The following is a 23,583-nucleotide window of genomic DNA, read 5'->3' as shown; positions in this document are numbered from 1 at the left end:
CACATGATTTTGCTTGCTGCAGATTCTGGTGGGATTCGTGATATTGATGATGCTCGTGCCGATTTCGCTGTGGTCTGCCATAGAGCAGATTCTATTGCCGATCTCGGTGAACTCTGTCACAGCTCCTACGATCTACCTGATTCCACGATTCCTGCGCTACCTTCATATGAACTTCGGTCTTTCCTCGTTCTGCGCACCCAGGCCCATGACAACCTTGTCTGCTTGTACACTTTCATATGCAAGCAAAGGTACACAATCACACATTACACTCCTCTTGGCCGTGCTGATAAGCTTATCCACCTTCTCAACAGGTACAAATCAAGCAATCATAGGATGTATCATGGACTTGTTCATATGTTGCCTGAAGCATTCAACAATCTCACCATCTGACTCCAGCAAACAGAGGCTTTCCAGTGGAACTACAGCAGCTCAGGTGTGATGTCTCTCAACAAAGTGCAAGAGATTCTTTCAGTGGCTCTGTACAGACTTGGCCATTCTGGAAATGGAGGTGGTGAACATGATGCTGCTTTGCAATGTGGCTGTGGTGTTGGGAGCATTGTTGGATACACCAATCACACAGTCACTGGCCTCCTTGAGCTAAACAATGAGGTCATGCAGTTTGCTTCAGAGGGAGAGAGACAACATGCTTCTGCCTGGGTGTGCAATACAACTGGGGTTGAAGAGTGGGGTAAGGGCTGGCTTGTGGTGGATGGCACACACATCCCTCTTGCCTGGAAGCCAGGAGTGCTCTGTCAAGAGCACTTCTGCTACAAAGGCTTCCACAGCATCAATGTAGTGCTGGTGATCCTGCCACACTCACTGTGGATTGTTGAATCAGTTGTTGGACAGCCTGGCAGTGTTCAGGATTCGAAGGTTTGGGCCTCAGGCAGCAACATCCTGAAGAAGCCTTGCCTGTACCTTGACAAAGGTGAGTTCATCTGGGTTGATGGTGGATATGGCCATTCTGCCTTCACAGTTGGACCATTCTCTCACATTGCTGCCGACAAGAGTTGAGACCTTCGACACTTCAACTACATGCTCTCTCAAGTCCGAGTATGAGTCGAACATGCCATTGCATACCTGAAGAACTGCTTCCAGTGCCTTACAGGCTATCATGGTAACATCTACTGTTTCAAGGACTGCATCACTGCTGCCAAGACAATCCAAGCCTGCATTGTTGCCCACACCTTTGCAAGTCAATATGACCATCCTGCTGATATTGCCAACCTGCTGTTGCCCTCTTTCTCTGAGGATGAGGTGAGTGAGGTTGTTCAAAGCCTCCAACTTGAAGCCAGTGATACACAAGAGCTCAGGAGGACAAGATGCACAAATCAGCAGGAATACAAACTGGATCTTGCCACTGCAACACAAGGAATGTCACAGTATGCAGTGTCAAGACTTTGAAGTTCTGCTGCACATGATCTTCAAGAGGGTTTGTTCCAGGTGCTGTTCAGATCCACTGGGCACAATGAGGAAGACACTACTGCATTGTCTCAACATCATGAGAGGACTACTGTGGACTACATTGCCATGACTCAAAGCACATCAGCTTGGAGACAGGAGCAAGTCTTGACACAACCATTCTCAATCTGACAGGCACTCTCTCTTCTTCTGTTCAATACAATTCTTCTCACCACCATATGAAACATTACATTGAGTGCATTGTGTGAAGAGGAAAGCAAGATATAAGCAAGCAGTGGGTAATAGCGATGAGAGTGACAAGTAACATGACCACTGTTAGGTTATGTATTTTATCAGCTGTATGATTTCATCATGTTTTTGGAAACCTGCTTTTCCTTGGGGGGGGGTTCAAATTCCCTCCAAAAATGCGCTCTCGAAAAAACCCGCGTTTTTAAAATCGCAAAAACTTTGATACCCCCTAAAGTCAATTTGGTTGAACAATCAGGTAACACCAATAGTAGGGAGGAATTGGAGACAACCACGTCCCACCCCTTGTTACACATCATCATTAGGTAGGGTGCACTCACACTTGGGTATGTGCCACACATTTGTATATATATCAAGCAGGGAGCACCAGGCTCACGCCGCATTCAGTTAGTCAATTTAGTATATGTTTCTGCCTTAAAAGAGTAGTGACATCGTACTTAGACTATCCCCGATCGCCAGTATCGGGACCCAAACGACGTCAAACTTCCACATTGAGTGGATTGCGACACGGATGCGCACGCCTTGTCACGTGCAACAAGAATGGAAAGCGTGTGTGAATTGGTTTTGGCGTGCACGGTCCACAATCCTGAAATTCCGAGTTGAGAATCAAGTGGAGCCAAAAATTGCATTGCACAGACCCTGAAAGAGTTCTCTCTTTCACACCATCATCATCAGCGTAACCCTGCACCACAAGCTTCTGACACACTGTCCAGTGCTCACCAACGCAAAAGGTCCAGACTAGCCATCTTGACTCAGCACGTCGGCTGTCTTGACGCAGCTGCCATGTCGCCATAGAGCTAATCTTTCCAACCCAAAATCCTTTCCCTTCTCGGTCACATCCCAGCACCCATCTCCGGGCTAGTTCTGACCGACGATGAGCGACCTTCGCATACATGCAGCTCTAGCGCCCCGCGTAGCCGTCCTCTCCAGCCCAGACGTAGACCGTATCATCCAATTCAACAACATCCCCGATCTCCCTACCCTCCTCCGACCATTCGAATCCTCGGTCGAACGACTCTCTGTTCGAACCTCACAACTCGAGACAAGAATATGCGATCGTTTCCCACTCCGATTCGATCCTTACTCGCTCTTCAACCCCGATGCTACTCACGACCTTAGCTCCCAACCGAGAGCGTCGGCTGTGGGGAGGAGCAATGAGGAGTTGTTGGATAGAGTGAACCAGTTGATCGCAGCAAATATTAAGGGTTGGGTTGCGTCCGTGCCTTGCCTCACCGCTTCACCCTCTACACATAGCACTGCGAACACAAAGGAGAAGGGTGGAGAGGACGAGGAGAAAAGCAGAGGTGAAGCGCTGGATGAAGTATTGCTGGAACTACAGAGGAGTACGGTGGAGGAGGCGACGCCCTGGTTCACGGCAGTACAACAACTCGTATTCAGCCAGCGCACGATTGCAAAACACGAATCGTTTGGTCATCCAGTAGCCATTCTTCTCGCTGTTTCCTCTGCTTCTCCAGATCCGATGAACGATTTTGCCAAGCTTTACGAGACGTCTTGCCAGCAGAATCCATTTGCAAAACATCCGTATATCAACCCAGATACACTCAAATACTATGTTCTGATTCATGATGTTCGTACCTCAGGAAGCGATCTAGCAGGGAGCAAGGAGCTGCTGGACCAAATTAAAAGGGTTTATGGATTACATTGTTGTTTGCTCACCATCAATAGTGCCTCTGATGATCGAGCAGAGGTACCAGCCAGTCTTGCTGGTTTATGGACACCCTATCTTTCCAATTCGCCCAGCAACCCCACCACCACCACCACCACCACCACCCCCACGCCAGAAGGAATTGGGCTGTATCTAGACGAAGAAGACCTAAAACGAATCAGAAACTTCATTCGCGAGCTGACCGCACAATCCATAGTTCCTTTTATGGAGCGATATGTTCAACATATGGGGGAATATCTAGCCAACTCTCGCAAAGGTTTGACCAACAGACTCTTTGGTGCTTCTCGAAAGCTCTTCAGCTCTTCTTCCAGCACTAATTCCTCCAGCACCAACTCTGGATTGGCTACAGCAGGAGGATACGATGCGCAGTCGGAATTTTATCCATACTCTTCTATCGAAGCACAGACGAGAAGATTAGCAGACTTTGCGTTCACGATTAGAGACTATAAGCTCGCTGCATCAATGTATGATATGGGACGAAAAGATTTCAGTGGGGATAAAGCACATAAACATGCCGCGGGAGCGACCGAGATGTTTGGATTAAGTCATCTGATGCTTATCTTTGCTACTAGGGGCGGGGTGGTTGATGTTGATTCTTACCTATCCCAAGCTTGTACTGAATACTCGTTTCGCTCGGGGCCGGGTATGCGGGTGGAAGAAACCTACGCCCTCCGAGCAACTTTGCTTTATTACGAAGCATATCGACTACTATCCTACCTCCGTCCGGCACCTCCAGCTCTACTGGGAATGGCCCTCAGTTGCGAAGAAGTCCTTTCGCCACTTCTACTCGAACAAGCTGCCCTTTCATGTCTCCAAACCAAACCGAAACCAGCACTTCGCAAATTCGCATTTCATCTAGTATCCGCTGCTCACAAATACCAAGCATGCGGTCAAAAATTGCTCTCACTTCGATGTTACGCTCAGGCAGCACTAGTTTACAAGAATAAAGGGTGGCTAATGGTGGAAACCCATATAGAAAGAGAGTTAGGATTGCAAGCCTATAACGAAGGCGATATGGACGCTGCCGTCGAACATCTGTTGAGGTTGATTAGGGTGAGTGAAGGGAATGAGAGGGATAATGAGCAGCAAAGTTCGTTGAGGGAGGTAGTGGAAGCTTACAGGTTTTCGAGACGCGAGAGGGTGCGGTTGGGGTCGCAGGGGGAGGTTTTTGTTGCCAAGAGTGCCAGGTTGAGGTTTGGTGCCGGGGAGTTGGTGGGGGATGCGGGGGGTGAGGAGGTGTGGGAGGAACTGGAGGAGAGGCTGGTGGATGTAGGGTTGGGGGAGCGGACGATGGGAAACGGACGGAAGAAGAGACGCAAGAGGCCTGCATCAAAGAGCTCTGGTCAGGGAGGGGAGGTGGCTGTAGGGCAGAGCTTCGCGTTGGAGGTGGTTGTGCGCAACCCTCTTGGCGTCGAGCTTAGCATCGATGAGATCAAACCGGTGCTCCAGCGCGATGATTCACCTCTCTCCGCAGAAGAGTACGAAAGCGAGACTCTCCCACCACTCACATTGGGCCCACACGAACACCGACCGATGCGCATCGCACTCCGCGTCAACACAGAAGCCAAACACCTCCGCATCACCAAGCTCGACTTCCGTCTCGCCGAAACCATCCACCTTACTCAAAAGCTCGAGAAAAAGGGTCGACGACTTAACGGCAACAAAGACGAGCGAACTAGCATCTCCTACGCCCCTGATACAAGCTTGGTTGTGTCAGTGCACGCTACTCGACCGACTCTAAGAGCCAAGTTTGTAGATGCGCCGAAGGAGATGTACTTGGGAGAAGAAAGGAGATGTAAGGTGGTGATTAAGAATCAAGGTAATGTGACGGTGGATGATGTTAGGAGTCTTTGTAGTCATCCTTCTATTGCGACCTTCTCTGCTGCAAGTGACCAAGGGAGGGAGTTGGAGGTGAGGAACGACCTTGAGACTGCACCGCCGGAATTCGTACTCGACTCTGAGGGAACAATAGAGCTACAACCGGGGGAGGAAAGAGAAGTGGAGCTGCTAGTGAGGCCTACAGTGCTGGGAGACCTTAGTCTAGCCTGGTTGCTAGCCTTTTCTCCAGCGGACGGGGAAGAAACATATACTTGCCGCCTAGCGGTCAGTTTGCGGGTGGAGCAAGCAGTGGAGGTAAGCGTGGAAACTAAGACGAAACGGGGGAGGGAGTTGCAACATGAAGTGATGGTTGAGATTACGAATTGCCTCGCTACAAAAGAGGTGCGGTTGGATGGTTTCTCTGTCTTGAGTCCGCGGTGGTGCATAAGACCGACAAAGGAAGAAGGCAAGAGAGAAGAGGTGGTGATAGGGCCTAAGCAAACGTGGCGCGGAGGACTAACCATCTCCACCAACGCCACCGCTGGTGGTGCAGAGGAAGGAGAAAAATACACAGAAACAAAACTACAAGATCTTCTGCTAAGTCGGGATAGGAAACGACGGCCACCTCCTCCCGTATCTCTTCACCAATCCAGCACTACGTTGGGACCAAATCGCCTCCCTGCACCTCTTCCTACATCGGTGTACGTGGAGAGTAGAAAGGAATGGAAAAAAGCAACTCTCTCAACCCTATTGTCCACAATGCCAGCTCGGGAAAGGGAGAATATCTTGACCCTCTTGAATACGGGGGAATTTGATCTTTCTGCTCACTTCTCCCTCTCCGCCTCGCAAACTCGAGAAAGTAGGAGTGGGAGCGTTTGCCTATTCGCCCTCAGCCCAGGCCCGAGTCGAAGCACTATCCGAGCAATCACCCACCCGAAACTAGAGGATGCAGCAGGAGACAAAAGCAAGATCAGAAGTCTCTATGCTCAAACGGTACGAGAAAAAGCGACTCTGCTACAGAACATTCTCACCTCTCCACTCAACACCGAGACGAACCCTGTGGTCGTCCATACTGAAGTCAAGGAAGGGGAAAAGATTGAGTTCATTGTTAGGAATTTTTCGGATCTGTTGGAGGCCCGGGTGGAGGTTCAACTTGAAGATGGCCAAGAGGAAGGGGAAGAGGGGCAGTGGGTCGGGAGAAAGACTCTTAGATGTAATACGGTGCTAGCTGGAGAGGTGAGGGTGTTGGAAGCCCTAAGAAGAGGAGAGGGGGGAAGGGTGAGATATGGTGTTGTTGTTGAGACTTTCCTCGGTTCTGCTGAAGATGATGGTGAGCGGGTGCTTGTTGCGAGGTATGCTGAGCAGCACTAGGATTAGCTCGATTAATTAGACATCGCAAGTAATGCAGCCTTGTCGCAGGACCATGTTTCAGGAGTGTAGAGAGCGATAGAGATGCCGAGTTGTCAGGATCTGTGTCTGATGCTGCCAGCCTCGTCTTGCGAAGGGAGCTCGATATATATACAGGGACAGTATGCCTCTCAAAGATGAAGTATGGCCTTGAGCGGGAGCAAGGAGTGCCCGATCTCTTTCCGTATCGGCTCATATTTCTATCGACATCTTGATCGATCGTATCCTTTTTTTCCCCCCTTTTTTTTTTTTTTTTTTTTTTCCCTTTTTTGGCCTTTTTTTTCCCGCCTGTCTGGACTGGACTCAGCCATCGCATTGCTCTCTCTCCGCTCCGCTCTTCACAACAGCAGTGGGCTCTTTGCTCCTCTCTTCACTACCATCACCTTCTCCAAAGCCAGGTACACGATAACCTGGTTAGTCGATTCTTTGCCCTCCCTGTGGGAGCCTGCTTGTCGAGCTTCGAGGACCTCACGGCTCTTTGCCTACAATCGACCCAGTTTATCTGGACATTTTTTATAGTCGTTTTTTAGTCTCTCGTGCGAATGAGTTCAGACGGGAAAGCGGAAAATGAAAGACTTCAAGTTCAAGTTCAGTTCTCTCTCTTCTCTTGGGCCTCGTCGATGCTGGATCCGTCTGCTCATCATCAATCATCACCACTGCTGACACCACCATCCGTCGCCCTCCTACTCGAATCATCAGCCTCTCCTTCTAGGTCGCAGTAACGAGAATCGCTGTCCCATTCGCTTCTCCTCTTGCATTTCGTCCAGCTACCGAAGCTTAACTTTGACTCGGCGCGCGGCTCCTCTGACAACACACAAGGATTCAGAAGGATTGCATCAACGAGAGACGAGTCCTTGCACAGCCTTGGATTCTTCAGACAATCAGTGCAGCTACCTCCCACCATTACTGTGACGACCATTGCAGTGACGTGACGGCCAGCTGGAAACTTGTCAGCAAACGGCACAGCGCACGACGCGATCCCTCTAAACTGCTCTGCCCTGGTCACGACACCGACCTTCGTTTCCAACTCGGCATTCAGCCCTAGCTCTGACGTCTCGACCAACGAGCGTCGAGAGGTTGAAGGCAGCCATAACCTTCTCGCAAACATGGCTCCACTCCTTCTCAAGGTCAAAGGCAACAAGTCCTTCTCCCCCTTCTCCAACCTTCACGACCAAGATTCGTTGCTACGAACATGGCGTGTCTGCACAAAGGTAGCCGCTCATCTCGAGCAGGGTCAACGTCTCGAAAACCTCAGTTGGCGACTATGGTACCTTCATGATCTCATCGTCGAGGACAACGATCTCAAAAGTCGACGAGACTTCAAGAAGCTCTCCAAGAGCACCGGTGAGAAGCTCGATCGCGACAAGGGTCGTGCTATTGGCGAGCTCACAGCTCCACCTTTCCGCAAGACCGACTCTGGAGAAGCACTCCGCAAGAAGGCCGTCGAGCGACAAAAGCTCCGTGCTCTTGCCGTGGCCAAGTTGCAGGGCAAGTTCAGGAACAATGCCAGCAAGCAGAGCATCAAAGACATGCAATACACTTTTCCTCTCGATCCTACCCTCAACTTCAGGCGCACCACCGTAGCCAACAAGGATACTTCCAAAGAATATTCCCACACACAGCGTCAGAATGCGCCTCTAGGCACCACCAACAAGTTCCCAGTCAGCCTTTCCCCACAACCTTCTTCCTCCAGTAGCAGCCGCAGCAACAATGACGCACAAGCTGATGCTATGCAACTCAGTACCCATCCTCAACAGTATCAACAACAACAACAACAACAACAACAGCAGCAGCAGCAGCAGCAGCAGCAACAACAACAACAACAACAACAACAACAACAACAACAACAACAACAACAACAACAACAACAACAACAACAACAACAACAACAACAACAACAACAACAACAACAACAACAACAACAACAACAACAACAACAACAACAACAACAACAACAACAACAACAACAACAACAACAACAACAACAACAACAACAACAACAACAACAACAACAACAACAACAACAACAACAAGACCAACACCACTTGTTCGACAACAGCGCATTCGATCAAAACGCCACTTTCGACCAGATCATGACTAGTGCTGGCTTGGGCGGTATGGGCAGTGCCACAGATGGATACAGGCTGGAGGACATTGAAGCCGCTGAACGTGATCTCTTGCTCAACCACCACATCGACCTGAATGCTCCTCTCGACAGCTTGCTCGCAGGTCTCGGCAACATGGAAGATGTGCACATGGATTTCTCTGATCTTGGACTTCCCTCGGGCGACCTGCCCAACTTCAACGCTCCCTTCAGTCAGACGCTGACCGACCTTTCGGCACCAAAGTCAAGCACCACAGCCCGCCAGAACGGCCCACCAAAGCTAAAGCAGATCAAGAGAAAGAAGACCGACCCTCAGCCTGCAAAGGTCGCTTCCGAGCTTGCCCGTAAGAAAGCGGAAGAGCTTCGTAACATCCGCAAGATCACCGAGCAGACTCAGCGAACCCACATCCAGAACAGCTCGCGCCCTGAAAGCAAAGAGCTGTCTCCAGACGCGAGTGTCGGAAGCAGCAGTACTTGGCCTGCAGCACAGAGTGCAGATGCCGTTCGGTCTGATTGGCTCAGCTCTGCTACTACGATGTTCAACATCAATCAATCCACCGGCGCAGATGCCATGCACGGTCTTTCACAAAGCCTGCCTGAAGGAGCACATCTTCCCCTCTCCGGTTACGGTAGCATCGCCAATACTCAGAATTCGATGCATAACCTGCAGATCGACACTTCGCTTTCCACAATCCAAGGCAACAGCACTGGTGCAATGCAGCCTCCTCCCTTCGGCGCACGAGGCACTTCGGTCTCTGTTCCCACAACACCATTGCTTGCACCTGAAGCTGGTCCCTTCCAAGGGGCTGACCGTCCTGTCGACTCGTTGTCTGCTCCCTCTTCTCCTACTCTGCGGCCCCAGCTTAGCAACATCGGTCGCTCAGGATCTAGTCCAGGACCATCGACAAGTGCCAGTGCCTCAAAAGCTGCCGCTAAGCGACACTCGACCGATGCAACGCTCACGGCCGCAGATGGCGTACCCAAACCCAAGGGTCGCGGTCGTCGAAGCATTGCTGGATCCATCGCATTCACCGCCATCAACCCAGATCTCAACAACAAGAGACCAGACAGCTTGCCTGCAGGAAGCTCTACACCCAACACTTCGTTTGCATCAGGCAGCGCTCATCCTACACAAGCTCAGTGCACCAACTGCGGTGCTACATCCACCCCGCTCTGGCGACGAGACCCCAACGATCTCCTCCTTTGCAATGCTTGCGGTCTCTATCTCAAGCTACACAAGACACCTCGTCCCAAGAGTCTGAAGAACCACCATAGCCATTCGCACTCGGGTCACGTCACTCCATCGGCAACACCTGGCGGAGCTTCAGCACCTGGCTCACGAGCTGGCTCACCTTCAAGGGACGGCGAACCAGGAGCAGAGGATATGATGTCATGCTTCAACTGTGGCACCTACACCACCCCACTGTGGAGGAAAGATGATGCAGGGCACACGGTGTGCAATGCTTGTGGCTTGTATCTCAAGCTACATAACGAGCATAGGCCAGTGACAATGCGTGCCGATGTGATCAAGAAGAGGTCGAGGTATGACGAGAAGAGAGGAAGAGCATCGGCAGCTAACTCAAGGAGGACTTCACCTCAGCCTCAGAGCGGGTCTTCTTGGGCAGGTGCGCAAGGCGCTACCGCCGCCAGTACTCAGCAGATCAGTGAAGAACCGATGGCGATCGACAAGCCAACTCAAAACAGAGCCAAGAGCAACTCCGTCACCTTCCACTTACAGCCAACCATCGCAGGTGACACGAGCGAGACCCAACCGAATTCGACATCAGCTCCCGGATCGGCTTCATTCCCGAGCCGATCATGGCCGTGTATCGGCGGCGGCGGAGGAGGAGGAGGGGGAGGAGGTGAGGCCAACATTGCCAACCAGATCAATGACGCATTTGCAACAGCTGTCAATCGCTTCTCAACCGGTGTATCTGTACAGCAACAAACGACAAGCACGTCGCCATCATCGGCAGTCGGCTCTGGTTCTGGCCCGAGTGCTGATCAAACGGGGTCTTTGACTCAAGCAAGCCAGCAGCAGTATGGGTGGAATGTTTGGTCTCAGCAGCAACAGCAATCAGGCGCTCCGTCCATGTCTGGATCCAAGGGCACTGGCACATGTTCGTCGAACAACTCGGCTACTTCGCCTCCGATTGCTATCCCAGCATCTGTGCCTGGTCAGACAGACATTCAGACACTCTCAGCAGCTTTCTCTGCTCACCCAGCACTAGCTTATGCTGTCCATCAGGCAGCCGAGAAGTTCCCAGCTTTCTTTGCGCAGAATCCATTGGGTGCGACAGCCAGTGTAGCAGCAGCTGCGGGGATTCACAATCCTTTTGCCAATGCCAATTTGAATGCTTCCGTCACTTTCCCACCTACTTCTCTTACCAGCAACATCGCCAACAGCAGTGGTAACGACCAAGAACAACACCCTCCCATCGACATAGCTCGTAATGTAGGCACTCGAAGTAATCTTGATACAGGTCACGATAGTATCATGATCCATCTTGCCTCTGCAAGTTCACCTGACAGATCAAGTACCACTACAAGCGTAGGTGCGCCTAATCGTGGCAGTGGGGCAAGAAAAGATGCTGATTTCAGTAGAATCTTACCTGCTACTGCTGTTGTTGCTAAAAGTCAAGTTGCTATTCAACTCACTCAAGGTGCAACGCCTAAAGCTTCAAGTTGGTCCTAGCTCTTCCTACCTACACATAGTTGGATTGTAAGACATAATGCATTGTGCAATGATGCGGTTGAAATTTTTCTACTTATATTCACATCCAAAGCTTTTTTTTTTTTTTTTTTTTTTTTTTTATACATATAAAAGATAAATACCCCACACCACACATATACGTCACTACTGTCGACAGAATCTATTCGTTCAATGTTGCATATCGCGCCTTCAATAGGATTTTTGATTGGAAGAGTTCCATAAGTTACTCAACTCCAATATCCTGCGACTTTTGAAATCGAATTGTGCAATATGGGGATGAAAATTCCATCTACCATCCCTCGCCTTGTCCTGTACATCGCTACGGTAGCAAAGGTCGATTCGGCTTGAGTTGGCATTTGAAGCTTGAGCTGTCAATACCGAGGTTTCGTGTTGCTGTGGTTGGTATGCGTCACGTGGAGGAAAGCCTGTTCCGAGTCGAGAACGTTTGTGTGTGGTTAGAGAATCGGTGTTGTTGGAAGGGGTGGTGCGAGTGAGGTTTAGGTTTTCCAGGTGGATTACGTCTCCTGGTCTAAGTGCTGTTGTGTTGCTAGTTTCTGATGGGGTGGTGCGAGAGAGATGATGGGTGAGGAGGAGAGATGATTCGTTACCTTCCCGTACCCCTGCCTCTTCTGGTCGTGCTGGCGGAGAAGGAGGGTCTGTAGTCCATTCCCTAGCCAATTTTCCCCAAAGCACGACTTTGAAGTAGCACTTCTCAGCAGCCTCTTCAACAACGCTCACCCTCCCCCCCTCCCCACCTCCCTCTCCCTCTTGGGAATCAGAGGGCAAAAGACGCCTAATAGAAGACATTCTACCATCCATGACAATCAATTCAACCCTCTCGGTCTTGCCATCCGCAATCGAACCCGCTTGTGCCATGTTCTCATTCCTTATGGCTTCAGTAAAAGCGCTGCTCGATCGACCTCTTGTCTCTGCTCTACCGATTCCAATCTTGGCCAGGAGGTTATCTTTCGGTTTATCCACGGGGTATTTGTTCCGCACCCTTGTCACTTGGCCCACTTGTTTGACCACAACGAGTAGATTGACTTTGTGGCTTATTGCACCGGGTATCGCACTAGCAACCATCCCCGGTCGGGAGTGGGAGGAAGGGAGAAAGTGTGACGGGTGGGAAAGGATGCGCGAGACGGGGGTGATGGATGACAGGGTGAAATGGAGGGTGGGTGGGGGGAGGATTGATTGGCCGGCTAACATCGAGTCTAGATGGGAAGGGTGGGAGGGGGTGGAGGAGGAAGGGAGGGAAAAAGCTAGGGTTGCGTTATGGTCATTCATTTCTGGCAATTCAATCCTCGCTTCTGCTGAGGCTATGGCCGAAGGGATCTGTGCAGCCTTCGATCCATCCTGCTTTGGGGCGGCGATTGGTGGTGGTCGCTCTGCAGCCGAAGCTAGGACGAAAGAAGTGGTTGAGCGGGAGGAAGGTTTAGAAAAGAAGCTAAACTTGCAAGTCTGCCCTGCTCGTCCAACTCGTCCTCTTCCTGTTGCTGTCGCTGCTGGGCGAAATGCAGCAACAGGCACTCTGATCTGAAGCGAGGACTCGGATGCATTGTTTGAACTCTCTGCCTCCACCATCCTCTCTACATGGTCCCTTGCTGCATCTGGGACTGCACTTGCGGCAATTCCAGCAAAACCGAGCCGAAGCGATCGATGCAATAACCTCGTACCATCTTCACTTGAACTTAACTCCGCACTATCATCTCCAACATTCACTCTACTTTTATCCACACCACCATCCTCCTCCTCCTCCTCCTCCTCCCCGTGGATTGACTCGGCCGCATCTACATGGACGCGACTTGGATCAACTTGACCTTGCACCTCTCCAAAAGTTTGGCTGGCCCTTATAGAAACAGAGGCAGGATTGCGTTCCGGTGTTTCAATCACGAGTACGGGAGACTCGATCCTAACCTTCTTCCTCCCGCTTCCCCTCCCTTCTTCCTTTTCCGCACGAGGGTCGACTGGATGGGTCTCATCTGCGATCGTAGGTACGAGTACTGGTGGAGATGGTTGTGGGTGAAAGACTTCCCACGGAACGCCGGGTGGTGCATCTCGGACGATTGATTTTGCTATCGACTCTTCCCACTCCCCTTCCGCATCGATTTCGAGAGTTGGGAAGACAGGGTCTACGGAATCCGGCACCACCTGCACAGCCTCCACCCAGCCGTCCTCCTTTGCTGTTTCTGCTGCAGTCTGTTTATCATTCCCACCAGGTCGATGATAAACTTGTGTAGATGGCATGTGGTTGCGAACAGTACCCAAATCGAATTGGAAAGTAACAGGGCAAGGATTTAGGTCGAACTTTGCAAGCGTTGGCGGTGGAAGAAAGACCACTGTACGCATCGCAAGAGTGGCAACTGCTACATCGCCGTAGCACAGCAGCACGTGGAAGAGATGATGATGTTGCGGGTTGTAGGGTTGTGTGTTGGTGTTCGAAAGGGTCCAACAACAACTTTACGCCACCAACATTTCGGATCTCGGGACCCACCCTGGCTTGTCGTCTTTTTATCGCCCTTGACAACGCGTGAAAATTGTTGGAAAAGGAGGCTGAGAAATTGAGGGAAAAAAGGGAAAAAAAAACAAAAACAAAAAAAGGGAAAAAAGCGAGAAAAGAAATGTTAAATTACCTAACTCGAGTGAGTCGCTTACAAGCTCCCACGGATCCTTTTTTACAACACATCTCATCCTCCTCTTCTACGTCGCAGGCTCAAGGCAACAAGTAAGCTCAACACATCAGACCGAAATCTGTCCAAGTAACATACCCACACGCACAGTCCCATCATACGCACGTCGTTTGTAACGATTATCAAATCTATAATTCCATCCATGAAAACGTTTCCATTCATGTCCAAGGGTAGTTAGTTAGCTTTTGAACAACTCATACCTTTTCTTTCCATCCCCTTCATCCACCAATTTGAGATACAAATACAGCTTCTCCCTCTCGAACTTCACCTCTACTGGGTGCAAACTCAACCATTGCAAAGCCCTCACTCTAAACCTATGCCAGCTAGTATCCGTGCGGTATCCATCCATCCTCTGTTCCCACCGATAGGCGGTACGAACGATAACAGAGTCGTTCGAATAGGCCGTTCCTCCACCAGTGTATTGCGAGGGCGTGAGCGACGGGTTTGTTGTCATACCCCACCACCTCTCTTCTCTGTTTCCGCGCTTAGTGCCAGATTCAAGATGAGAAGAGGAGCGCAAGGTACCAGGGAAAAGGTGCGGGGAGCAAGGTTGGTCATCGACAGTGGAAAAATCCCTCCTTGTTGCTTGGGTGGCATCGTGTCCCAACCCGACTTTGATCGTTGCTGCGCGACGCAAGCTTGAATCCACGGGATCTAAGAACGGATTGTCCGGATTCTGAGCATCAGAAATCTCTCCCTGCCAACGTCCGGGTTGATGTTGAGGATCCGACCAAACTCTACCTCGGTTTAGTAGCCTTCCATCGTGGTGTCGCGCAAAAACGATTTCGTTGAGGTAAAAGTAGATCCTATTCAACAGACCTCTGTTGAACGGTCCGCCCGTCGAACCGTTTTTCTTCCACAATCCTCTCTCGGCCAAAAACTTTTCCAACTCTGCTCTCGTCATGGGTCTGTAGGCGATACAAGTTGGGTATTGCGGGGAGAACGATCGACGGTATTTGCGGAGAAGGGAGTAGTCTTTGCAATTGAGTCGCCAGAGTTCGTCGAATAGAAGCCACCAGAATCGATGAACGGGAGTGCGGTTGATGGCTGCGAGGCGTTCGTACATTAACGTCACGCACCCTTCGTACAGTATGGGTAGATTGCGCATCGATCGAGCGCATCCAGTTTCTACCAAAGCCATGCCGAGTCCCAGGGGTGAAAGTCCATCATTGTCAAATACATCAGTTAGGAACGAGTAGGGTAGAATCCTATGCTTCCATCGTGCCTCACGCTCGAAATTACGACGATACTTGCGAAGAAGCTTCTCGACCATCGGTGCGCGTTCCACCAGCAATCGTTCGTTGTCTTGTAAGAAACGAGAAAGGGCAGGGTTCATTTCGAAGTCTTCAGTAAGACCGAATGCGCGTGATGCACTGACAATGACCTGCTGCCGGATCGAGGTGAGCGCTCCGGTAGATTCCTTCATCTTCCCCTCCTCGTAAACGATCGAGACTTGGAATCCCCTGTCAAAGTTGTAGCCTGCCCAATCAAATTCGTTGCTCCTCTCGATTTTGAGGGTACCTTCGACGAAAGATACTGGCGTTGCAAGAATGTATTCCGACTGCTCCTTTGCTGCTTGAAGAATTCCAAACCGGGGTAGTGAGCGAGGTCGACGGGAAATTCGACCCAACATCTTGTCTAGGAAAGCCATCCCACTCGAAGCGTCTCCGACCTGAACATTCTCGACGTAGGGACAGAAGATTTTCTGGCCTTCAAGAGCGCGTAAAGCTTGACGGACCATCTTTTTGTTCCTCACCTGCGGATCAGAGTTCTGTTCGATGTATGCTTCCAACTCTTTGACGCAGGTCAGAGACACGCTTTGGATGTTGCCCTCATCGTACCGCAGCACCAGTGTCGGTGGGAAGGGCACGAGAAAAGCCTTTCCAAAGAAAGACATGACTCCCGACGGAAAAGGCGGTTCCTGTGGTCGCCAGTAGGCATCCGGACCGGTAAAATCTCGTTGAATCGTCCTGATCAACTTCTCGCGATACATCCCCTCCTGAGTCCGACAGAAGTGCACCTCTCGACGATACGCTTCGATGCCAATCTGTTTGACGATCTTCAGGTTTTCTATGTGACGTTCAGCGACAGAGCCTTGGAAATCGATCAGGTACGACGGCCAACTGTTTTGGTCTGATACGGAAAAGGCAATGACCTGTTCGAGAGGCATGTGATACTGCGGGCCGCAAAGGATGAGGATTGACAGGGTTTCTTGCCATACCCGACGCTTGATGTGTTTGGTGATATCGAGGAGGGGAGAGAAAAGGTCAATGGTGTAGTCAACGCGATTCTGCCACCGCTTGACTTGATGGGCGACAAAAGACATGCCGATGAGTGAAAAGTAGATGTTGCCTCCATAGGTGAAGGCTTGGACAATGTACAGAATCGTAGTGTTGTATACGGTGGAACCTTGCACGTTGAGCGCGACAAGCAGACCGATGGTGGCGGTTAGCACGTATCCGATACGAGAGACCATTTCTGATCGATTGCCAATCTTGTCTACAAAGGGCTTGATGAACAGATGGACACCCAGTAAGGAAGCCATGACGAGAATCAACGTGCTTTGCTGAACGACGAGCATAGTTCGTGTGGGAAAGGAGCGGAAAAGGCAATTATCTTTGGCAAGAACACCAATGATGATCAAGTTGGTAAACTTGAACAGCAAAATGTAGAGCGGTTTGTAGTAGCCCCATTTGCGATGGTAGGAGTTGTAGAGAAAGTTGAAGGGAGATTTGTCGCGGTTGAGTAGACGATGGTAGTAGATGTGCATTTCTTCTTGACTACGTTTGCGACCGAGCTCGTTGAAGGGGCTAACGTGGGGGAGCATCTCTTTGATCGTCATCATCAGTTTGAATGGATACCAGAGGGTGTAAAAGATGATGGTCAGGAGAGCTAGTGGGATGATGACGTATGCGTAGTTGAAGGCATCTTTGCGCATCGTCGTAGTATAGCAAAAGTCGAGTGGGGCTCGCCAGATGTCGGGATCGCCAAGCAGTGAGCCGGGGACCGGATCATCGATTCCACGCTTGTAGGGATTTGCAACGGGCCAAAAGTCGCTTGACCAGACCAAAGCATCAATTGCAAGCTTGCTGAGCGGCAAATACAGCAAACCCAAGAGGAACACTAAGCATGTGTTGGCGAAGCGCGTTCCTCGAGAAGAGCTCTTGTAGATCCAGCCTTGCGAGTCGAATGCCTCTACAGTCTTGTTGGGGTTGTGAGCTTTGGTCGTGCGCCAGAATGTCCACAAGGCTAGGGCGGTGATGAGGATCCAGATAAGGAAGAAGATCACCGCATAACCAAAGACTGAGACGAGATCGAAAGCAAGGATTGCCGGAAGCGTCTGCAGAAGGAACTTGAAGAATTTGCTGGCGGTAGTTGTGGGATGACTGCTGTCAAAGTATCGCTGAAAATTGAGTTGGATCGTCATGATCTGGAATAGATCTCGCAGTGTCTCCAAACGAAGAATGCCGGCTGCAAAGGTGCTGCCTTCAACTCCGATAACCATGTCAAAAATGATGCCGAGCCAGCCAACAGCCGAGATGCCTCCTGGTGGCTTGCGTGGGCCGATAGCGTTAGATTTGAGCTCGTCAAGGTTGTTCTCTTTGAGAAGCATGAGTGGTGGGAACATCTCTTTGCGCGTAATTGGCTTGGCTCGAGTGGATAGCTTGCTAGAGACACGACTGCCATTGTGACTTTCGGTGAGACGGGCAGAGATGCGACTTGCTACCTTTTCGGCTTGGACTGCGTCGTCAGTTTGCATTGCGAGCTGTTGTTTTGCGTCGACTGCAGTAGCATCATCGTCGTCGTCTTGGTCTTGCTCGTCCATACGACCTGGCTTGCGGTTCGAGACTACTTTTCCAGCGAGCAGTGGATCAATGTCGGAGGATTGAGCTTTCTTGCTTTTCTTTGATGGGCTCGACTGGGCAGCTGCTGGATCTTTGGGCTGACCATCGCCACGAGGGCGGCGTCGAATCGGGCTCTCTTTCCTGGACGGGAGCTTGGACTGGATGCTGGAAGTGTAGAGCAAAGCAGGACAGTTGATCTGACCACCAGCCACTTCAAGCTGAGCAAGTGTGGATGTGTGCTTAGGTTTGCTCATCTGATACCTGCTCGAACTGGGACTGGGCACTTGTGGTTTTGCCGACGGCTCCGTTGGCCGGAATTGCTCGTCAAAACCATCTTGCAAGCCGAAGAGCTGCTTCTCCTGTTGCGTACAAACGAGCAGAGAGTCGGTAAAGATCGGTTCGCCAAAAATGATAGGATCGTTGAGATACTCTTCGAGAGCAGGAAGATGGATGGGAGCTGCATCGCGCTTAAACACCTCGTCAGCCGAAACTGGGAGCGTACCAGGGTCAAGATTGGAAGAGACGGCATTCTGGGCAATCTCATCGGTCACCATGCCGCTCGACACTGGCGATGCTGGAAGGAGGGGTATACTACTTGGATCTTCGGCAGACCAGGTTTGCTTTGATGGTTGAGGGGATGCAGAGAGGTGTGAGCTGGAAGGCTCGGGTATAGATGCTGGCTGATCAGGTATGTGAGGGCGGAAGGAGGAGGGAAGGTAGTTGCCTGTACCGAGGGAGACTTTGGCATCAAGATCAAAGATGTGGGCACTGCTTGATGTCTTGCCGAGAGGGGCTTTGGGTGGTGGTGGTGGTTCGAGGTGCTGTCGTAGTGGATGGGCGGCCTCGATGCTGGGAGCAGAGGGAGCAGAGGGAGCATCGGTAGCAGTCGCTGCAGTGATGGATTGGCCTACGTCCGAGGAGCGAGATGCTGGCCAAGGGATGGTCTGGACAGGCTGGACTTTGCCAAGTGGGATGAGATGGGGTCTTTGATTCGAATCCAGCGAGGGGGCTTGATGCTTGAGTGGTGCTTCGTTGCGGTCTGAGAAGGGGTTTGCAGATTGAGGAGAGCGTGGCGAAGGTGTTGATCGGAGCTGTTTGATGTCCAAGGATAAAGGAGATGGCACACCATACTTGGGCGTCGAGTCGAGTGGGGCAAGCGTACCGTTGGTCTGGTTGGTAGCAGTGGCGAGGTGGGCGTGATGTGGTGGCAGTGGAGATCTCACAACTGGTGGCAGTGAAGATGATGGCCAAGGATCAGGCTGAGTTTGCCACCTTGAGACGAGCTGCCGTACACTGGCAGTACGAGGGACCAGCAGCGATAGGCTTGAGGGCCTTGGCTGAGCACTCTTGTTGCTATCTGCTGAGCTGCTGCTGCATTCTCTCCGAGGCGGCATTGTAAGCAGAGCCGGCTCTTCCGATGCTTTTCACTGATGGCTCGGAAGAGTGAGCGGTGAGCGGTGAGATTCCTACAAGGCCATGGCGAATGGCGCTGTGACTGGTCGAGTGCGATGGTGTGATGGTGTGATAATGTGATGGTGTGATGGTGATAATAGAGAACCAAGGTCGGAGTAGCCGATCAAGGGTGAAGAGTGAAGGGTTTAGAGTGAAGAGTTTAGAGTAAAGGCATGGCGTGACCGAACAGAGAACCAAGTCGGATTCGCCGACGAGCATGAATCACTTGAAAGCGGAGTTGCCGTCACTATGTGTTGCATTTGCACTCTTTTCATCAGCACTTTACCCCTGCCTTTGCCAAGCAAGTGGCGTGAGAAAGGAGAGTCAGCGGCCCGAACACGCACACCCACACGCACACTCACACGCACACTCACACGCACACGCACACTCAAACGCACATACCTTGGAAGACGGCACAGCAAAGGGGCCTCTTTGACGATAGGCGCAAACCCCGCAAAAAGGAACATGGTCGATGGACATGAGCAATGTGGGAGCAGATCGACAGTACACACACACATAAAAAGAGATAAAGAGAGAGAGAGAGAGAGAGAGAGAGAGAGAGACGCGTTTTTCACTTGGCTCTTTTGCTGAAAGTAACGGATGTTAGCACACCGAGCTTAACATCTTTCCCCCCCTCAAAATACCGTGTGCAGCCTTGGAGCGGCAAAAATGACGTCGTAACGCACTACGCTCGCCTACGCACAGGCCAAGTGGACTCTCCCTTTGTGTTCCTTATCGTCGGCCTGGTTGCCAACGACCACCAACGACCACCAACGACCACCACCGTCATCATCCCCTTTTGTCTCTATGTCCAACTCGAAGCAGAACAACAAAGGCGAGGAGCAGTCCTTCACCATCCAGTGAGTTCTTTCCTTACACCGCTGTTGCTCAAATTCGACCTACCACTGACCCTTTGTCTTGACTCGGCCCTTTGTGCAACCCCGCTCAGGCCTCACCCAGCCACTAGTAAGTTTTCTGCATGCTGCATCCTGGATCGGCATTTGAGCAAACTCGTGCTGACGATCCATGCACTTTCTCTCTTGTGCTTGCTTGCTTGCTTGCTTGCTTGCTTGCTTGCTTGCTTGCTTGCTTGCTTGCTTGCTTGCTTTGTCTTGTCTCTGACTGCAGCCAACGACCCTAACACCGACCCTGCTCTCAACTCGGGACTCAACGAAGGCGTCTTCGGAGGAGGAAAGCCCGGCCCTGTTGTCGTCAACACCGAGCAGCTTGGTCAATCTCTCAGTGAGTACATCCCTTCTAGGCATCAACAGCTTCTCAAGCATGGTCCGCTAATCATAAGTCGCTTTGTTTCTCTCTTGTTGCTTTTCTGCTCGCTGTTCAACCCATCAGGCCGCGAAGAGCTTGCCAAGCGCTCTGCTGAGCTCAACAAGTAAAGTCGTTTGCAGCCACTCGATGCTACTTGACCTACTTTGCTCAGACGGAAGGCACTCCAAGCCACTCTAGAGAAGCGTCTCGTTTAGCAAGCCATGTGAGCCTATCCATGCTTTTGTATGCGCAGCAATGCATATCGATTCAGATCTCATGCAGCCGTGCCTTTGTCTGTGTCATGTCCGTCAAGCGTTATTGGCTGATTCTTTGGTCCCACGATCAAGTGAACAAAGGCAAGCCAGGGAAATGAATCAATAGCCTCTATCTCGTCGACCTGCTGCCCCATCTCTCGCGCAAAGAACAAAGGGAACTCGACATTCCCGCTTCTCAGCCCACCCTTTTCTTGTCGTTGTTTGACACCTCCCCTTTGTTCTTACACTTGCTCCTTTGCTTTGTACTTTGCTTTCTACTTTGCTTTGTACTTTGCTTTGTACTTTGCCTTTCTTGCCATACTACCTCTGGGCTTGTGCGAATGCCGATCTTTCTCTTCGTCTTCTCCTCTTCGAATGGCACTTCTGACTGACCTGTGGGAGGAGTTGAACAACATTCATATATCTGACCCTCGAGTCGAGATCCTTCCTCCCCTTCTCCTCCATCAGCCTTCTCTCATTCTTTCCTCTCCCATCAGCGTCCCTCTCGCTGTTTGCGTTCACACCCGTTACAATGCTTCACTCAAACACAGACGCTAGCTCGTTCAAGCTTCAACCAGCTCCCCGACCCAAAAAGCGTCCTCAAAATCCTCCCTCCATCCAACGGCGACCATCAGGCCAACCAAGGCCTCTGGTCGCTACCGACGCCGACTCCCTCCGTTTCGGCTTTGACGATGACCAGGAACTCTGCCTCACTCCAAAAGCTTCCTATTCCAACTTGCCTCTTCTCGCATCACCCAAGGCTGGTGGTAGAGCCAAGCATGACGAAAATCGTGCTCGATCATCCACCATCTCTAATCGCTCGGCTTCTTCGACCAGTTCAGTTTCTCGTTTACTTGCTGCAATCTCGCTTCCTCTCTCACCTCCTCCTTCCACACCGCAATCATCTTCTGTGCGGGAGACGTTGACGGGGATGTTAAGCAACAAGTCCCCCTCGCCCTCGTCGCCGCTGTTTCCGCGTAATACGCTGATGAGCAGTTTATCTTCCACCTGCATCTCTCCTACATCTCCTTCTGGTGGCAGGGCTTTGAGAAAGAGGATGGGTTGGAGAGCAGCCCTTTCTGCTCCAAAACAGCATGAGACAGCGATCCCCATGTCTCCAGAAAGTCCCTTAACTCCTCGTCGAGCAGACACTTTACATACCCCTACCCAAGCAAGTATCTCTTCCATCCTCTACGCAAACCATCTCCAAGTGGACCAAGAAAATCAATCCGAACCTCTCAGCGCGACACTCAAAGCTCTTGGCGCTAAGCGTCAAACGCATCCCTTTCCTCCCAACACCAACGTCCTACCCGTCAACCAAGCAGAGGAAGCAGAGGAAGCAGAGGAAGCAAAGGAAGCGTTCGAATCCCCCCGCACCGTCAAATCACCTCCTTACTTCGAGTCGGATTTGGAAAGTAGTAGGGAAAGCTTTCAACTGCTAACAGCCCAACGCAAGATCTTTCACCTACCAACATGGATCAGGTTCGAAGCGAATCATCATGCTCGTACGCAAATTGTCCAAAACAACCGCACTGCCGCACAAGAGTTTTCCAATCTAATCGAGACTATGCCGAAAACTTCGCATCTCGGCGACGTTGCTCCTGATAGCCCAAATGGAGAGTTGTTTGCTGGATTCGACATCAACCCTGCTCCAGATACAAAGCAAGAGCAACATGTGGTCAAGGTTGTAAAGACACCAACCATGGCCACTTTGCGCAACAGCGCTAATCGTGGTCCCAGTGCGATCAGGCGAGAGGGAAGAGTGATGGGAGCGATTTCTTCTGTTTTACCTCCTTTTTGCGAAAAGTTTCGTATACAAGATTCGCTTCCCAAACAATCGCCAACAACGAGAGCCTCTAATACGATCAGTAGGCAGCAAGCAGTGAAGGAGAGGAGAGATGGTTGGGGAGGAGTGCTGACGAGAACAAGTTGGTTTCCTTCCTATCGCAAAGGTCCCTTAGTCTCACCGCTTTCTTTCGCAAATAAGTCGCGGTTGAAGAGTTTTAGTCTTCAACCTCACCCCTCCGACCTACCGCAAGAAGAGCAAGAGCAAGAGCAAGAGGGAGAATGGCAAGACATTCAACCCAACCCCTCCCATCGGGAGTGCGAGATGGAGAGTTCCTTTCTAGAGCTTAATCATGCACCGAGCTTTCTTAATCCTCCTCCAAGCCAAACCCGAGGTCGAGGTCGAGGTCGAGGTCGAGGTTGGAGTTGCTTTCGTTCCTCCCCGCACCCCTCTCCCTCTCCCTCTCCCTGTTCAAAGAATGGGCTTGCCGGTATGATGGAGTTGAACACATGGCAAATGCGCCGACTCCCCCCCGCACACGAAGAAACAATGGCGAGCAAACTCATTACGAAGGGTACCAAAAGCATCGAGAACCGCCCAATTCGAAAGACAAAAACCATCTCAATGAAAATCAAAATAGCATTATCCACCATCACCGCAACCCTAATCGCAGCCATCATTATCAACGTCATTGTCCTCTCACATTCCACGTCGGCCTCCAAACCCCGAAAAGCAAACGTCGATCCAATGGCAAACACTGGTCTTGCCTACATCCCCACCACCACCACCAACAGATCGATGAGTGCAAGAGAATCAAGTATCACTAAAGCTGCCCAACTATCCAAACCCTAGTTTTCACACTTAAGCCCACACCGTCTTTGCTGGAATTGTAC

The 23,583-nt window shown here is 51.0% G+C and overlaps 6 protein-coding genes across 6 annotated transcripts; 4 read left to right on the top strand and 2 right to left on the bottom strand.

The window, feature by feature from the left end:
- Nucleotides 1-2,542: 2,542 nt before the first annotated feature.
- UHO2_04904 (uncharacterized protein) lies at nucleotides 2,543-6,544 on the top strand (the record flags this gene model as incomplete). The annotated part of the gene is made up of 1 exon (XM_041557435.1): nucleotides 2,543-6,544. The coding sequence occupies one exon, from the start codon at nucleotides 2,543-2,545 to the stop codon at nucleotides 6,542-6,544; it is 4,002 nt and encodes a 1,333-aa protein (XP_041413369.1).
- A 1,142-nt stretch (nucleotides 6,545-7,686) lies between these two features.
- On the top strand, nucleotides 7,687-11,379 carry UHO2_04903 (uncharacterized protein; the record flags this gene model as incomplete). Its single annotated transcript, XM_041557434.1, has 1 exon — nucleotides 7,687-11,379. The coding sequence occupies one exon, from the start codon at nucleotides 7,687-7,689 to the stop codon at nucleotides 11,377-11,379; it is 3,693 nt and encodes a 1,230-aa protein (XP_041413368.1).
- A 207-nt stretch (nucleotides 11,380-11,586) lies between these two features.
- UHO2_04902 (uncharacterized protein) lies at nucleotides 11,587-13,746 on the bottom strand (the record flags this gene model as incomplete). Its single annotated transcript, XM_041557433.1, has 1 exon — nucleotides 11,587-13,746. One exon carries the CDS (start codon nucleotides 13,744-13,746, stop codon nucleotides 11,587-11,589), a length of 2,160 nt encoding a protein of 719 aa, XP_041413367.1.
- A 519-nt stretch (nucleotides 13,747-14,265) lies between these two features.
- On the bottom strand, nucleotides 14,266-19,326 carry UHO2_04901 (uncharacterized protein; the record flags this gene model as incomplete). The annotated part of the gene is made up of 1 exon (XM_041557432.1): nucleotides 14,266-19,326. The coding sequence occupies one exon, from the start codon at nucleotides 19,324-19,326 to the stop codon at nucleotides 14,266-14,268; it is 5,061 nt and encodes a 1,686-aa protein (XP_041413366.1).
- An 865-nt stretch (nucleotides 19,327-20,191) lies between these two features.
- On the top strand, nucleotides 20,192-20,778 carry UHO2_04900 (uncharacterized protein; the record flags this gene model as incomplete). The annotated part of the gene is made up of 4 exons (XM_041557431.1): nucleotides 20,192-20,244; nucleotides 20,334-20,350; nucleotides 20,513-20,626; nucleotides 20,735-20,778. The coding sequence occupies 4 exons, from the start codon at nucleotides 20,192-20,194 to the stop codon at nucleotides 20,776-20,778; spliced, it is 228 nt and encodes a 75-aa protein (XP_041413365.1).
- A 658-nt stretch (nucleotides 20,779-21,436) lies between these two features.
- On the top strand, nucleotides 21,437-23,542 carry UHO2_04899 (uncharacterized protein; the record flags this gene model as incomplete). The annotated part of the gene is made up of 1 exon (XM_041557430.1): nucleotides 21,437-23,542. One exon carries the CDS (start codon nucleotides 21,437-21,439, stop codon nucleotides 23,540-23,542), a length of 2,106 nt encoding a protein of 701 aa, XP_041413364.1.
- Between the last annotated feature and the right edge of the window lie 41 nt (nucleotides 23,543-23,583).

This window comes from Ustilago hordei (genome assembly GCF_900519145.1).
Source record: "Ustilago hordei strain Uho2 genome assembly, contig: UHO2_contig_11, whole genome shotgun sequence".
Lineage (NCBI taxonomy): Eukaryota > Fungi > Basidiomycota > Ustilaginomycetes > Ustilaginales > Ustilaginaceae > Ustilago > Ustilago hordei.
Note: the sequence above shows the minus strand (reverse complement) of the source record. Positions and strands in the feature narration are given on the sequence as shown.